This window comes from Anopheles maculipalpis, chromosome 3RL (assembly GCF_943734695.1).
Source record: "Anopheles maculipalpis chromosome 3RL, idAnoMacuDA_375_x, whole genome shotgun sequence".
Taxonomy (NCBI): Eukaryota; Metazoa; Arthropoda; class Insecta; order Diptera; family Culicidae; genus Anopheles; species Anopheles maculipalpis.
The window spans coordinates 6,681,010-6,697,548 of record NC_064872.1 but is presented as its reverse complement, the minus strand read 5'-3'; the positions used below and the strand labels follow the sequence as shown (position 1 = coordinate 6,697,548).

Genomic DNA, 16,539 nt, shown 5'->3' with positions numbered 1-16,539 from the left:
CAATGACTTCGTTCCCTGCAACTCCGGGTCACAAGATGCGTTCGCTTTTTCGGATGTTCCGTCGTAGATAATGTTTCTATCTTTGGACGATGGACTTGATCGTGTAAGGTGTGATACAGCATCGCCGATTGTAGACTTCCGTCGATTTAAGAACTTTTTCCTGTTGAATATACATAATCATACACAAATCATTCCTTTACTTCTCAGGCTCCTCATACGTTTCCCTTACCTTTCGGACGCGGTTTGTGGCGTCAGGGAAGTTCTTGAAACGGGGATCTTTGAGTTGCTCGGGGTGGTTGATGTCGGCGTATCAGAACGCCGTCCAGTAATAGTGACTTCGCTTTTGACCCTATTAACGAGACGAGGTGATCTGTGAAATTGGAAATTTTATTGAACAGAGTGAAACATTCGGCCCAGACACACCAGCAGTCACTAGTACGCCCAATTACTTACTTGCTAATGGAGGGCATTTTGTTGTTCTTGCAGATTGTTGGCATTCGAGCAAGGGACAACTTTATTTGTCCGAATTGATTGTATTTTTTCGCTACCACGAACGGTCAATGGGTGCTTCGTCCAGTTTCGGATTCTTCTGCCATCGACGGAACGTAGACCTACTGCGATCGAAATTGTTTATGATGCGACGGTCCGTTTGTTTTCTAGTAAAACGTCACAAGCAGCAGACGTTTCTTTCTAGTGATTAAATGTGCCGGTTGCATTTTCTTCAACACGTGGTAGTTTTGTCGTATATTTTTGATATGAATTATACGATAGAGTTTTGCACTATGGTTGTGTTTAAGGGTGGCCTGATAAAGAATTTAGCTATATAGACATTTTATTTTATCGTGGACACTCTTTTACGATCCTCGTGTTCGGTTGTTGACCAGCCAGGCTTGCATGCAGTTGACCATAACCCTGGACCTTAAACGATGCTTTTTGATCGATGCGACGAGAATGCTTAAAAAAATAAACTAAACAACAGTTTATCTTAAATGTCCAATCTTTACCACTTCCTATGCAGCAAACGATCGAAACAACGCTCGATCCCTTTAAGATGGAAAATGCTAAAAAGTATACTACACCATGATTTATATAAAACTAATGTAATAGAAACTTTACATGATCAAAACCAGCTCAGAAACCTTTTTTATTATTTCATTAATAACCATATTGCTCTCAGAAACCCTTAAAATTTACAATACATACCGAAAGCAACTGGTAAATAATTTTGCTAAGCTTTCACCCACCATTATCGAACTCATTATCGATGTAAAACTTTGCTAGCGACTCCACACTGATTCTCTCGCGCAACACGCGTGCATTCTCTAAAACTGCTATCTTTACATTCATTACGTACCTCCAAACATTTCACACCTCGCAGATTCCAAGCCGATTAGCTCACGGCTTAATATTCGAATCCCCTGCCTTTACCAACAGCATCGTCATGCCCGTATCTGTGTGACCGTACACTGCTGTTTGTTGCCACCTCACAATGGGTGTGAAAATTAACTGGAACACTTCCGCATTTTACGCTTCCAAATCACTGGACCGTGCTGGTATGCAGCACGGCACCGTGAAGAATTTGCATACTTTCCGGACAACGATAGTGTCCGCACACAACGCACGAGGTAGGTACGAGATGACAACTCAAGCTCGCGTGCATAGTACCGCCACGCTGGCGGATGCAGGTTTGAGGCGAGAACTTTCTGGCCAGTTGTTTGTTTCTGATGAGCGTTGGAGCTTTCTCCCGTCGCTCGAAACTTCCGCTTGCAAAAATACGCTCTCACACCTCCGCGGCCCTTGAAAGGTATAAAAATGGACAGAAATTTTCCCCATCAACGGTTAAATCCGGGCGTCTGCCAAGCCAAGCTATGGCTGCTCTAATGAGCCTGCTTATCGCACCGTGCTGGGTTGAAGCATAGAAACTAGTAGAAGCATGCTCTAGCAAGTGAATAATTTAGCAAGCTACACCCAGCAACCTGTTCTGTTTCAAGGACGAAATAGGTTGGGCTAGGCCTCGGATGGATGGAGATCGATGTTTGCTCACGGAAGGAAGTGTTGCTAGTTGAAAAACGATTTCCCTGAGCTTCACCTGGTGTTAGGAAATGGTACTACCAGTTCCACAACTTGCTCGTCTCGATGGTGATTCCAGCTGCCTGCGCTGCCCATGCATATTAAACAACGTCCTGTCGCTCTCCGGAGGCATCATCCCGTTTCATTTTTAATGTATTCTTCAAAATTATGAAAACCCTTTCACGAAACTACTATCCCTCAACGAAGGAGGCAAGAAAAAGCTTAGCACTATTTTGTTCCACAGTGTGTCCTGTCCTTTCGGTTCGTTGATGCCCGAGCTGAGCCGAAGCACAACTGATTCCAACAAGAATGGTTTATCGGTTGCTAAGCTACAAAGCCATTTTTCATCACACCAAAACCCTCGGTGCCGTTTTGTTTCATCCAAACAAAAGCATGAAAACCGTATCACCTTATTGCCTCCAGAAAGAACCTGAAAAACCTTGGGATGAAATAAATTGATGATGTGAATAATTTATCAGATTAAACGCAAGCAGGCAAGTAATGAGTAACCGGAGTTTTAAATTCACACACACACACACACACACACACACACACACACACACACACACACAAATAATTCGTAAACTTCTCTTTCAAAACAACTACCAACTTTTTCCTTTTAATCATACAGAACAGTTACATCCAGAGCGACTTGCTGGCTACTATTACTGTTTTGCTGAGCACTTGGAAAATTTTAAACGCCCAGATAAGCACACCCAACACCCAGACGCTCATAATTTTCCGGTACCCTCAGCTCCGGTGCCCGCAAATAAATTTGAAGCTTGTAATTTACGAGTTCATAAATACATTGGGTACGACTTGCCCAACAACCCGACGGAAAGGAAATACCTAGCCACCGGGACAGGTGTAAGAAAATTTAGTACTGTACATCGTTTGGTACGCTCGGTGTGCTCAATGGTGATAATTTTGATACGGCGAGGGTGAAGTTTTAGCCGGAGATTTGAATTTTCAGTCTGATCCAACCCATCATTCCTCTCTCGGCTCTGGTCGAGCGGAGTTAACCTGAAGTGCAGCTGAAGTTTCCTAAATTTGTAATTGTATTTTCTCCGAGAGTCGATTAGCATTTTTGGTTTATTATGGCATGAAAAATATCCATGCATTCACAATAATTATAATTGAAACCTGTGTTTGGAGTGCTGTATACATCAAATGCAACGTGGCGGTGTCCCTGCCAGCTAACTCCTAACTTGAGCAAAATATCGTATTCATGAAATTAATAAAAACAAACCACTCCCCAGCCATTCGCTGCCGCGGATACGGAGTGGATGCGGAAAAGCTGACTGGCCAACCAACCGAGCCAAAAAAAAAAAAAACCACCGCAGTCCATGTATGTTGGTACCATAAATTATCAAAAGTCACTGTTCGCGAACTCCGCCGAGGGTTTGCGGTTACTTCCACGTAATGAATTTTCACTCTGAATTTTTCATCGCGGTTTTCTGCACCGAGGATGCGTGTGCGTGCGTGTAGAGTGCAGGGAACGGTTTTTGGTGGGTCGGGTAGATAAAAATTTCATCGGTGAAATAAACCGGCAAGTAGCAAATTAAGTGTGGCCAGAAGGGAAACAGCAAATATGTTGGAAAAACATGCATGCAGACCGTGGACACGGTTGTGTTTAAATATTCTTTAGAACGGAAGTTCTTGGTGGAACGAAATGAGGCAATAAGGGAAAATTTTGTGCTTAAAATGAGGATTGTGAATATGAATTCTTCATAGCAGAAAAAATCCCCACAGAGCAAAATAACACGTTTCAGAACTATAGCAGTGTACAAGAGCCGCCTAAAAGTAGGCAATCTTCCACACAAAATAAGCCCATTGCTCAGGGCTAGCTATGTGTTATGGGGGCATTTGCAGACGTGACTTTTAACTTCGTTTAACTAACCAATATCCTTATCTTCTCCTATTTGATTCTTCCATCTCTTCAAAAGCACCGGTAAACTGCACTATCCAACCGATGTCTGCGGTCCACTTTTCGAGGAAGAGCTAGAATTTTGGGGCCTGGATTCCAACCAGGTTGAACCGTGCTGCTGGATGACCTATACGCAGGTAAGTCAAGTGCCTAATCGGAAACTTCGGAACATTCTTTTTCTAGACATAGAACGGAATCAAAGCAAAAAAACACACGGCAACAACCATCACAACACTATTGATGTGCCCGAGATGACATCTAACGACAGCCCAGCCCGTCTTGTTGGGATCGTTAGATTTGATTGATTTGTAAAGTGCTGGCCAACACCACCATTTTGCCTGCACGCTCCCGAACGTTCGAGAGCCGACACACAAAAAGACACATCCAAAAGCACCATTTCATGGTCAGCATGCAGCATGATGAATGGATCCTAATTCCAGGTCCTGATTGATAGCACAAGGGCCAGCACAGCAGGACAAACATTGCCGGCTCGCATTCGCTTGATGATATTGGCACCACTCAGGGTTTCGTCAACTCGGCCCGAAGCTACTTTGTGGCCGTTCGGCATCGTTCATCATCAAACCCGCAAATCATTTCTGCCGATTTCGGATGGACCAAAACTCACCGGAACCACCACCCCTCCAGAGTCGTCCAGAAATTATCTCTCCCTTCAACAAGCTGGAGGACCCTCTACATACATGCCTCGGAATGATACGCTGTTTGACATTGGTTCGGCTCAAAAACCTCAGTCCCGAACTCAGCAAACATTGTGTGGCATCGTTCGGTCTCAAGGACACCGGCTTCAAGATTATTCGATATATCTGTGTCGAATTTGGGTCCGGTTTTGCCTGTTTGTACACAGTGTCTCTGAGGCAACAAATCGCTTTTTACTTAACGATCGTGAAATTATCGTTGCGCCATATCCGACGGGCACACAAAACTCAATTGCAATGGACAAATTACACTGGGAGCCGGGCGGGCGATAGCGAATTTGAACGTGCATGGATGTAATTTTAATCGTGATTGAAAAACATAAATCTTGATCCAACTGTGTACACGCAGTGGACACATCGAGGGAAAATCGCATAAACGGCCATTTATCTATCAGCCACGCACTGTACGCATTAAATTTCGATCAAACATGAAAGATAAAGCGAAATTCGTTTTATTGCAAGAATGCTATATTTATTTCACATTTATGCTATGATTTTTCACTGATATGCTTTCACTGGAAATAATTTTAATGCACAATTTACTCAGCCAACGCTTCTTCTCAGTCTTACAGTTTTGTGTTACTAAGCGATAATGCTGTTAGTGACGCACTTGGAGCACAATTTACGATCTATTATTGCCTAAAAATATTGGCCACTCGTACAGCAAAGTGTGATTTAGAGTATATCGACGACGAAACAGTTCATAACCGTGCACTGTCACCAGCAAAATCATCACGTAGATCCCCAGCACCAACGCCAGCCACTTCATGGTAACTTCTTCATTCGAATCGGTTTCACCCATTCAATGCATTCGATCGATCGAGACTGATACCTTACATGGAATTCGTTGAAAACCTTTAACCGAAACACGTCTCCAACTTCAACACCAAACACTTGAACCTTCTACGAAACCCAAAACTCTTTTATTTATTCAGCTGCAGTCGCAGAACGAGATTCAAAGCGCCAACTTAAAGTGATTCACCAATTTTACGATAATGCTCTACAGCCGAACAGATCTTCCACGATAGGCTACGATAGGTGCGAGGTGTTATAGGGCGAACGCACCACAAAAGATGCCTTTTCATCGTCAGTCACTTCGACGCTACTGTTTGCCCCTGTTTTTTTTTGGCTAGCAGTCGTGCATAAACGCACCGATCGACGAATAAAAAATAACCTCTAATTTGATTTATTCACATCTGCCACACAGGGAATGTTTCGATTTTTCTCAACCCAACCCATCGAAAAAGGGAGGCTCATTTATGGCAGAAAAAGGGCCACCCAACCTTTGACGTGTGAGGCGTAGTCACACTACCTACCCATCTAAAACCGACGAAAGATTGATGAGCGAGCGAACTTGTTACGCGAACGTGATTTGTTAACATTAACTTTGCCGCCTCGAACGGGCATATCGTGTGGTGTGTGAGGCGGCAGTTCGACACCTCACTCACCATGTTCGCAATATTTGGATGACGATTGGATAACATGGCCACGAATAGGATGGCGTTTCGCAAAGCGAAACCATGTCGATTACATCGAAATGGATGCGAAAGTGTTAGTGTTTTGCTGGTGTTTCCCTCCTCAACTCAACCCAAGCCAAGCGATTTGGCTTTAGATTTATATTTGCACGGGGCGAAAGCAAGCAATCCGGCAACACGGTTCGGGAAGAACTTTTCCATGATAGCTGCCCCGCTGTCACACTACGCTTCAGTTCACCCGTTCAGGCGGTTGTCTTTATCGTGACGCTGGTTCAAGACGCGTATTCATTGCTCATACATGGTTCGGTATCGCTCTCAATGCAAATAAGAGGATAAAGGCGTGATTTTATCCGGCGTGAAACAATTTATCATACCCGCAATCAATATAGCAATAGAGCGAAGCTGTTTAAGCAAAATTCACGCCTCTTTTTTTTTTTTGCTGAAGAAGATGTACAAAAATATTGAAAGAGTGCGTAAGAATTTTTTTCACGATTGAAATGAAATCACTTCAATCGTGAAAATCGTGAAATGAGCTAAAAAATTATATTAGAGGTTTTTGAGAATTTTGCATTGAGTAAGGCGATACAAGTCAAAGTTTTTTTTTAGCAAATTTTTCGTCAAGAGCATAACACTTTCTGGTACGCAATATGTTTTTCAATATTATAGTTTATCATATTCAATCACTGGAATCTTTTGTAATGTAACCTAGGAAATGTAATTTTCGTATCCTTTGTTGGTTTTTTTTTGTAACAGAAATAACACATTATTTTTTCAAGAATAGTGTGAAATTTATGTTTGAAACAAGTGTTGAATTTTTAAAATTAACTTTTGAAGAGCGCCTTGTTTGGATTGTTAATTAATTTTACTAAAACTTTGCTATTTACCATTACAACCACCTTTACCCAGATGAGAAGATGTCTGGTACTAATGACAAGATTATCCTCACAAGGGACCCTCTTTCCATTGAGCAAAATTTTAATATGCAAAGTGTATCAACACGTGTACCGTACGTGACTGTATCTTCTTGGAAATAAATCTACCAAATACCTGCACCCTTTCTTAACTACCCTACTTAACATCCGGTTCCCTCGGGGTCGATAAGTAAATGATTAAAGTGTATAGTGCACAATACAACTCACCAGCAACCAGAGACAGCGAACAATCATCGAGCGTGCAAAAGTTTGCTGCTCAAATATGATTTGGCTTCTTTCGCATGGATCGCAGATCCATTTCCACGGTTTCAAACCACCCAGCGCAGCATCGTAATCCTTTGTCTATTGCCAACGTCGACTATAGAACAACTTGCTACCTCTATCCTCTATCCCCGTGCCATTTTTAAAGAGAATTCAAACAAACGAATCAAAACTTTTTCGCTCAAGAATTTATGCTTGCGTGAATGTTAATGCTACCAATGTGCCCTCCGGCGCAATAAGTGAAAGCGGGATGAAAACTAGCGCAAACGTCGCCGCAACGTCTTAAAGGTGCTTCCGATTATCGTGCTGTGGCAGCTTCAGCTCACCGGGCAACTCGGTGCAAAAGAATAGACGCTCCGGGAATGTCTGGCGGGAAAGTATTTTCAATTTTCTAGAAAGTTTTCCATACCTTGGGGCGTCGATTCATTCACAGTCGGGTTTCCAAACGTAACGTTTGCAAAATGTTTATATTTATGGTTTTTTTTTTTTTGTTGTGCATGCATGTGGATTTTAAGTTTGTTATGAGAAAATGTTCGTGGAGCAAAGATTTGCAAAGTCTCCAGCTGTTTATTGGGCAAACTATTTTGCATTAGGTTTTTGATTATGGGTGTTGTAATATAGTGAAACATAATGCAGAACTGTATATTGGGACGGAAATTGATCATTGATATTGCAATTTATTCGTGGACCCATTTCTAGGGCATTAATAACAAGACTAGCAGGTCCAAATGCACCCAAAACTTCTAAAAAATCACTTAAAACGTGCTTTATCAAAAAAAAAAACTTAAAACAACACTAAAAGGCCTACATTTTGCCAAGTAAACATTTTCCTAACATTTTCTCACTCTCTCACCAAAGTTTGCCTAATTCATTGGTAATCAATTTGTAGGCGTTCAGACGTATACGTATCGCCACATACCACTAACCTTACGATCTCTCTAAACCCTCAATTTCTCGAACTAAACATCACACAGACAAACATACCCTCTATTGCACAAACATCCTGCCCTTCCTTTCTGCTGACTGCTCTGACGATCAGCATCCGCCAATCTGTCACACTGCCGGATAGGTAATCCATCATCGCCGATCGGAAAACGCGTTGTGGCATACCGATGAAACCACACACTCACACCGAAACTCATCACTCACCAACCGTGCCAAGTTTGGTGTCATTCGCGGTTCCACTCGAGCCGACTGCGAAATTCGAGCATAGGGGATGGTTTAAATTTTAAGGGAAAATATTTACGTTTAACAGCACACGTGTCTGTAGCTTGCTAGCTTCTTGTACTTATATCTACTACCTCGGGCATGTTGTACGGAGAGTAATACGAATTAGTGAGGTTAGGAGGGATGAGATCTTGCCTTGAAATGTACAACGACAGCATCCAACACTACAACTGGTGACTATCGTTTTACCGGAATGAAGAATATGACGCTTCACAAGTCAGCCTTCAAGTCGTTTCCAGAGCAAATGGCTGGAATGGATTCGATCATACAGGCGTACCGTCCACGTTACTGTTTCACCTCGAGCGCCTCGAGTGCGAACTTGTCGTCTCGTCGATACGACTGATTCTCTTCCATTAGTGAAACTGTTTACTGTCTGCGACGGATCCCTCGGGCAGGCGCCAGTAGAAATAGCTTCCCGGCTCGCCATAGACCTAGTACGTGGAAACCACTACAAAAGTAACCGCCAGCGACCAAACACTCAGGACTCTTGGCTTTTAAAAATGTATAATCCTATCCCGAACAATCCTGACCAGTGCGAGCCGCTAGCATTGGTCTCAGTTTTGATGCCAGGCCGGCATGCTCAACTGCCGCATCACTGCCAGCAAATGATTCGTTGTGACCGAATGGTCTCTCGTTCATGGGCACGTTCCGTCACACGAAACGACACAGTACGGTGATGGTGATGTGGCGCCAGCCCACTGCACTCGGAACCGAAAATGTTTGCCAAAGATAATGGTGTTTTCCTCTCCAGAGGGTCTCCACGGCACGTGGCACACGTACGGTCTCGGATGAGCCGGCAATGTCGTCATCATTTCTCGTTTATTATTTACGCAAATAGCGCCCTCCGCACATGGGCACGACTCGGTGCGGCTGTCTAGGCCTCCGAATCGCTGTGGTCGTCGCTTTCATACCCTGGAAAGCCCAACAAGCTGTCTACCCTTTCCGTTATTATAAACCATTTTTTACCCTATTCTAAATCCTTCTCCGTGTGCTCTTGCTCGCTTCCCGTTCGAAGCTCGTGGACAACGTCACCACATTTCACATAATCGTTTCATGGACCGCACTGTGCGTTCTGGGCTGGCGTGCCCACCACGAGCCCACACGAACCGTTGCTTCGGTGTGGCTTTCCGGCATTCATTTTATGGTAATGATTTATTGAGCCGTGTAATATTCTGTTGCCCGTGAGGCTTTCCCGAGGGACTTCACCTACGGTGTTGGGGATAGAATTTATGAACCCTTTGAAATGGGGGGGCCCAATAGACTAACCTCAAAACCAGCCAAAGTTTACGTGTTCATCTATGCGGGACCAGTTTATTGTTTTGGTCGTATGGAACTTGCGGATATCGTGATTTTGTTATTACGATACTTTTTTTTTCTAAAATATCATGATATGAATTTAAACGAATAATTTAATTAGCACCCGAAGGTATGCAAAATATTATTCAACCGTTCGTTTTAGTCTGATAGTGTTTGTAAATTGCATACATTCAGGCGTCGACTCTCAATTATTTTTCTCAAGTTAATATGTTCAGAAATTCCCTCCGAAAACACTACCTAATCAAATGTCAACCAACTTTGATAACATCTTTCCGTGTGGAAGATCCGAAAAACAACTCCCCAAAAGTTATTCCACACGGGAATCGGCTAATCGAATAGACCATTCTACGGAAAATTTAGTTGCGCAACAGATCCTACTTCCCTTTGCTTCTGTCGAGATATTTAAGCCACAACATCCTATCTTATAGATGTGAACAGTGCGGTGAATAGAAAAACAACACCGTTTATCGATTGACCAGCGTACGCTCTAGTGTGCTGGAACGCACTTCCCTAGCAAAAACCGAACCGAGTCTGTTCACCCAATATCGATGCATAATTAATTCCATTCTACTTCCTACGAACACTATCCACATCTCGTTCTCTACATTATGTGTCTGTTTTTTTTTCTCTCTCCTTTCCACTGCCACTGCAGCATCGTGATACGCAGGAAACGCTTGCCGTGCTGGAGCGGCTCGATCTCGACACGGAGAAACCGACGGAGGAGGAACTAGCTAGGAAATTCGGTTACGAGGACGATTATCTAAAGGGTACGGTTTCCTGGTGGCAGCACACGAAACCGCAAATTTGGTCGCTGTTCGACGAACCGTACAGCTCCAACGCTGCCAAGGTATGTTACGCTGTTCGGTGCGGGACGGTTTCCGGACTGTGATTAACACCTAGAAAGGACGCGGCCTACGACTCACGGTGGGTTTTTTTCCCTTCTTCTTCTATATCCCTGATCGCTGTAGATAATCGGTGTGATATCGGTGTTCTTCATCTGCGTCTCCATCCTGTCCTTCTGTCTGAAAACGCACCCTGACATGCGGGTACCGGTAATACGGAACATCACGGTCAAGACGGCCAACGGCAGTACGGCCTGGGTGTTGGACAAAACGCAAACGAACGCCCACGTCGCGTTCTTCTACATCGAATGTGTCTGCAATGCGTGGTTTACGTTCGAAATTTTGGTGAGTACACATTCTGTTGCTGGAATTGAGGTTTGTCGGATGCTGGTGCAAAGGTTTTTTTTTTTTTTTGTTTTGTTGGCCCCAAATTTTCCCCGAACCGTCAATATTTGCACAATAAATGATGCTGCAAAGTTTTTGCGGCACGATTAACGTACGCAACATACGCTCCACCGCAAAGTTGACATATATAATCCATTTGTCCCACGCCCGCAATGTCCGGTGAAGTCCACACTTCTCAAAGAATAACATTCCAGCGAAATTGAACTGAGGTATGCTTGGAGATGAAGAAAAATGAAAATAACTTTACCCACACCACCAAGCCCCACAAATCCACCGTTCAAGGGACAATGAATGAAGGCAATAAACAGAGATTCCAGCCGGATTGATCCAGTCCAGGGAATGTTGAACATTACTCACCGTTTCCCGTAGTCGCCTTGGGAGAATGAACGTTAGACAAAAGGTAATGTAATTTTATACGCTAGTCGGAGCATTCAGGGTGGAAGAAACAGTGAAACACTGTTACAACTTGTCACTTGTTGACAATGGACGTTGGATGGCATTTTTCTCCGAGCTCGTGGCACGTGGGATATCGGGCTAATGGTAAATGAGTGCAACCGAGAATCTGCGTGTAATGTGAAACCTTGATTGTGGCCACAGTGCAATGCGAGCTGCGGGAGTCGTCTTATAGTCGTCTGAGACCCCAGGCTGAGTGGGTGCTTTTAGCAACGAAGGCGACCATAAATTGCGCTAAAAAGAAATAAAATGCTCAGCATGACTTTAAGTCTCATCGATCCTCTCTTCCTCTTGGTGCTACTGAAGTTAAAGAGAATTCACTGTCTGTTGCTCGTTTCTTTGACTTATCCGACAGATACGCTTTATCTCCTCACCCAACAAGTGCGAGTTTGTCACGTCATCTGTAAATATTATCGACTACATCGCAACGCTTAGCTTCTACGTGGATCTGGTGCTGCAACGGTTCGCATCGCACCTGGAAAATGCGGACATTCTCGAGTTTTTCTCCATCATCCGCATCATGCGACTGTTCAAGCTGACACGCCACTCGTCCGGTCTGAAGATTCTCATCCAGACGTTTCGTGCGTCAGCCAAGGAGCTTACGCTGCTGGTGTTTTTCCTCGTGCTTGGCATCGTGATATTCGCCAGTCTCGTGTACTACGCCGAACGCATCCAGGCAAACCCGCATAACGACTTCAACAGCATCCCGCTCGGATTGTGGTGGGCCCTGGTAACGATGACCACTGTCGGGTACGGAGATATGGCACCGAAAACGTACATCGGGATGTTTGTCGGTGCGCTGTGTGCGTTGGCCGGTGTACTAACGATAGCACTTCCAGTTCCCGTCATTGTGAGTAACTTTGCAATGTACTACTCGCACACGCAGGCCCGGGCGAAGTTGCCCAAAAAGCGACGGCGAGTACTACCTGTGGAGCAACCACGACAACCACGTACTGCAGGTGAGTCTTTTGAAGAACGGTTTAGACCCCCAGCCTTTAGGAGATGCCTCGGTGGTTTCAAAATTCTCGTTCTCTCTCTCTCTCTCTCTCCCTTTCTCTCTACTTCTTTCGTTCTCCCATTCGCTTCAATCAATCGCAATTTTACACCCGATCAATGCGTTCATTACATGACGTGCTCACTGCTTGCCCGCTGCTGCTCTTTCGCACCCTTTTACTTATCAACCTGGGGGACCCGGGTAGGTCAAGGCGGTGGCATTGGTATGCCCGGTTCCGGCCCGATGGCACGCCGCATGAACCAGGTGAAGACAAAAGATCTGGGACCGAAAATTGGTAAGTATTATCTGTCCCACACAAAGTGGACTTTCGCGAGCTTTTTCTAGCTCCGCGCACGCAACAGCCGCCCTAGCAACTGGCGTTCGGAGGCGTTTACATCTTCTAAAAAACGCTAATAGGTCTGCTAGATCCTACCACAACGGTTGCTAAGCACGCAATTCTCATTCCGCAGACTGAGAAGAAACAAAGAACTTTAACAGCTATCGGGTAGACAAACTGGATACAAAAAAGCTACAAAAGTGATATGAAATTAACACCCATTTCTTGACACGTTAAAGTACACTTCTTTCATAAATTTTACCCATCGTGCCATTTTTGTGACCTGTAAGTTAGCTGCTTTAGTGGGAGCACGATCGTGCCACACACCATCACTCATATTCACACCATCAGCCAACACCCAAGCGCCAGTGTTTCCGGCTTTTCAACTAATAATCCTCAAAACGAATTTCAACACCCCTTTTTTACATTGCTAAACATAATTCACATACATAAAAGACAACCACCACGCACCCAATCAACCAACACGCTCACAGCCCGAAAGCCTTCCAAAGAGGATTCGTTTTGTTGTGCAACTGTTTTATGCTTTACCAGGTGTCTTTTCATGCTTTTGCGACAGCAAAGAAGAAAACCCACTTTTTTCCACGCTTTATTAACTACCTTCACGCCATCGATACCGATACGACGAGAATGGAAAGGAACGGCATAAGAAAATTTTATTTTTACTCAATGTTCTTTTTTCCTGTAATTTTTTTCTCGACCGGGAGAAAGAGCCAAGCTTATTTCGTTGTGTTACGTTTGCACCGTTTTTCCTTAGCTAGCTTTGTTTCCTTCTGCCAATTAGTTTTCACAGCAAGTTCGCCTGGAAGCTTTCAGCTTCTTGTGGTACTATCGATCGTACCACAGACGCTTAAACCAAGTTAATATTTACACTTCTTTATTTTTCCGATTATCCATTCAATCGGTGTGAGGCTTCTGTTTGTGCTTCCGTTTCCGTGTTTATTCTTTCATTTTATCCGTTTTTTTTTTTTCTTTACTGGTGCATTCGGGCCCTTGACTCTGTTTTGGATTTGTTTGAGAAAATATTGGAATGGAGCTTAACGAACAAAGGAAATTATAATTTGAGTAAATCGACAGCAGATTATGACTGAATGGCAGCCATATTTCAATAACTAAGTGGTTTGATAATGCTTGACATGTTAAGTGGCGTACCTGTTTACTACCCAGATATTTGTTTATTTACCTTTGCCAATGAAGGAAATGAGCTCACAAAATATTGATATGCTAAGCGCCTTGAGGTTTCAGTTCTATTGAAAGATGAGCTCTTATTATTGCACTGGAATAAAGCCTTCATGCAATGCCGTCTTGAGGAACACATACGTCGCGTCAAGTATTTTTAATTAGTTTCACCATTGTGCTTGTTTTGCCACCTATACCATATTGGACAATCATACTCTGCAATCATTGCTCTAAAGTCTGTTCAATTTTGAGAAAACATATTAAGCCAGTGTTCAAAGTGAGGATTGCCTTAGTGTAAACTCTTGATAGTTCGAGTTGGACAGGTTTTACCAAGGCCTCATGACCGTGATATTTTCGTTAATTTTGAATACTATTCGATACACCAATAAGCCATAAGCCAGATATAAGTGTTTAGGAAAATAAAATATCTATAAGCATCAGGAGTAAACGATTGATATTCATCCATTAAACTGGATTGTATCAGTGCCGAAAGCGGCTCCTTCAGGTTTCTGGATCTTTAAATCCACATTGAATACTTTATCTTTTTCTTAATAAACGAAAATACAAAATTGAAACCTCACCCACATGATTCAGTGGCCATGTTCCACATAATATAATTTAGCATGCCCAAGCATTAACGCAGCTTTACTACTTAGACTGTTATTACCAAAAACCAGCCCGTCTAATTGTCGTATCTGACGTTCCGGTGTTATGTGTCAATAAATTAATTTAAGACTACCATCACTACATCAGCTATATCACCGACATCACTTCTAACTCGGTTTTTGTAAGCTGCCAAATGTAATTATCCCTTACGCTACCCGACGAAGGGGTAGATTCTTCCAAGTTAATCCACCAGACCAATCCCTCTGTGCCTTCGCCAAACACGGCTTCATCCAGCTCGGTCTAAATCGTCCAACAATCTAGTACCGTGGTCTTGGTCTATAACCTCGATAATTGCTCCAAAACTTTTCACCCAGCAGCAAAACCACTCTCACAGCAGTTCACACACCAATTTCGTAATGCGAAACCTAGGAAAATGGAAACGGTCTGACTACAATGCCGGATGTCTCCCGTCACACAGGGCACACGAAACGCGCCATCAACATTAGCCCAGTGGTCCGTGAATCGCTTCGAGTCGAACTTCACAAAAGCACAACCATTATTGTCCTTCCGATCAACACACACACACAGTGAGCGGAGGGTTACGATTGAACTTGCAAAACATTTCGCGCCAAAGAACGTGATGCCCGATGGCCATGTGCTAAGGGTGGAAATAATTAACATGACAGTTGACTCCGTGTCCCTTCCACCCGTCCGGTGGGAGTCGGAAGTTACAAGGGTGACATCGGTTCGTTTCACGCGCGACCGAGCTCTGGCCAAAGGGCCAAACGTGTCACCGGGAAGTGATAAATAAAATCACTTCAAACAAAACGAGGAATCCTGCTGCTTTCTAGCTCAACCGCGTTACACAATGTAAGCTCGTACTCGGCCAACGGTTTTGTCCATTTGGTATTGTTTTCCAGAGTAAAAATAATGTTTCAACTTGTCTCTTGGCAGCAAAAACGAGCAGCATAAAAGAAAGCCCATTCTTTACAGAAGACAAAACTAAAGCACACACACACACACCGAGGTCCTTTTGTATTTGGACGGTGAAATGATCAGAAATAACACAGGACCAACCCGTTCTGGGTTTTCATTGTGGAACGAAGAGTAGAAAAAACACTGTCCTCCATTCAGTTAGCCCTTTTGACTGCGAGTCATGGACTCCAATGGGGAAAGCCAGCGAAGTGAACAGCGACTGGTCGAGACACACACACACACACAGGGGGCTGAAAAGACACAGAGTAAATACAATTTTCCCATAACCACCGCAACATCATCGCACAAGGAAACCACTCGGAGACGTTCCATTGTTTGCTCGTGTGTCTACGGCTCGTTTTGATTGAGTCTCGAGAAGGAGCAGGCCAAGCCTTTCGAATGTCGTCTGGATTTATTTCCTTTTACGACCACAACAATAAACGGTACCGGTAGACATGCGACAAACCGGGATGTGAACGAGCTTTCGCTGTGAGCTCCAATTTTCGACACTGGACACACAACTGGAATTTGGACGGATTTTTTTTGTTTTTTGTTGTTGTCAGAGAGAGGATATGTTTGCCTACATGCTACAGGGATGTTCCACTGTAGACACACCTCAAGGTCAATCTCATTGAATCAATATTTAAACATTGATTGGATTGCATGGAACCTACAACAGCTATTATAGGGCTTGGCATCGCTTAAAGCTTTCATTTTTTGCGACCTTCTCAAGTTGTCAGCTAACTCCCCCCATAAAACTTCCAGAAATCATGAATAAAATGAGTTCAAATTTTCACCACCAACACAA

The 16,539-nt window shown here is 43.7% G+C and overlaps 3 protein-coding genes across 5 annotated transcripts in view; all 3 read left to right on the top strand.

Annotated features, from left to right (window-relative positions):
- The window catches only part of LOC126563935 (probable phospholipid-transporting ATPase IIA), a 415,461-nt gene that overhangs the window by 125,271 nt on the left and 273,651 nt on the right, over positions 1 to 16,539 (top strand). The window lies entirely within an intron of this gene.
- LOC126563874 (nidogen) overlaps positions 1 to 16,539 on the top strand; it is a 251,705-nt gene that overhangs the window by 70,828 nt on the left and 164,338 nt on the right. The window lies entirely within an intron of this gene.
- The window catches only part of LOC126564343 (potassium voltage-gated channel protein Shaw), a 42,379-nt gene that overhangs the window by 1,212 nt on the left and 24,628 nt on the right, over positions 1 to 16,539 (top strand). For all 3 annotated transcript variants that reach the window (XM_050221361.1, XM_050221362.1, XM_050221363.1), the window contains exons 2-6: positions 4,017 to 4,134; positions 10,575 to 10,769; positions 10,891 to 11,109; positions 11,978 to 12,581; positions 12,822 to 12,911. In XM_050221361.1, coding sequence (XP_050077318.1) covers positions 4,017 to 4,134; positions 10,575 to 10,769; positions 10,891 to 11,109; positions 11,978 to 12,581; positions 12,822 to 12,911 — 1,226 coding nt within the window. The remainder of the gene's footprint in view (positions 1 to 4,016; positions 4,135 to 10,574; positions 10,770 to 10,890; positions 11,110 to 11,977; positions 12,582 to 12,821; positions 12,912 to 16,539) is intronic.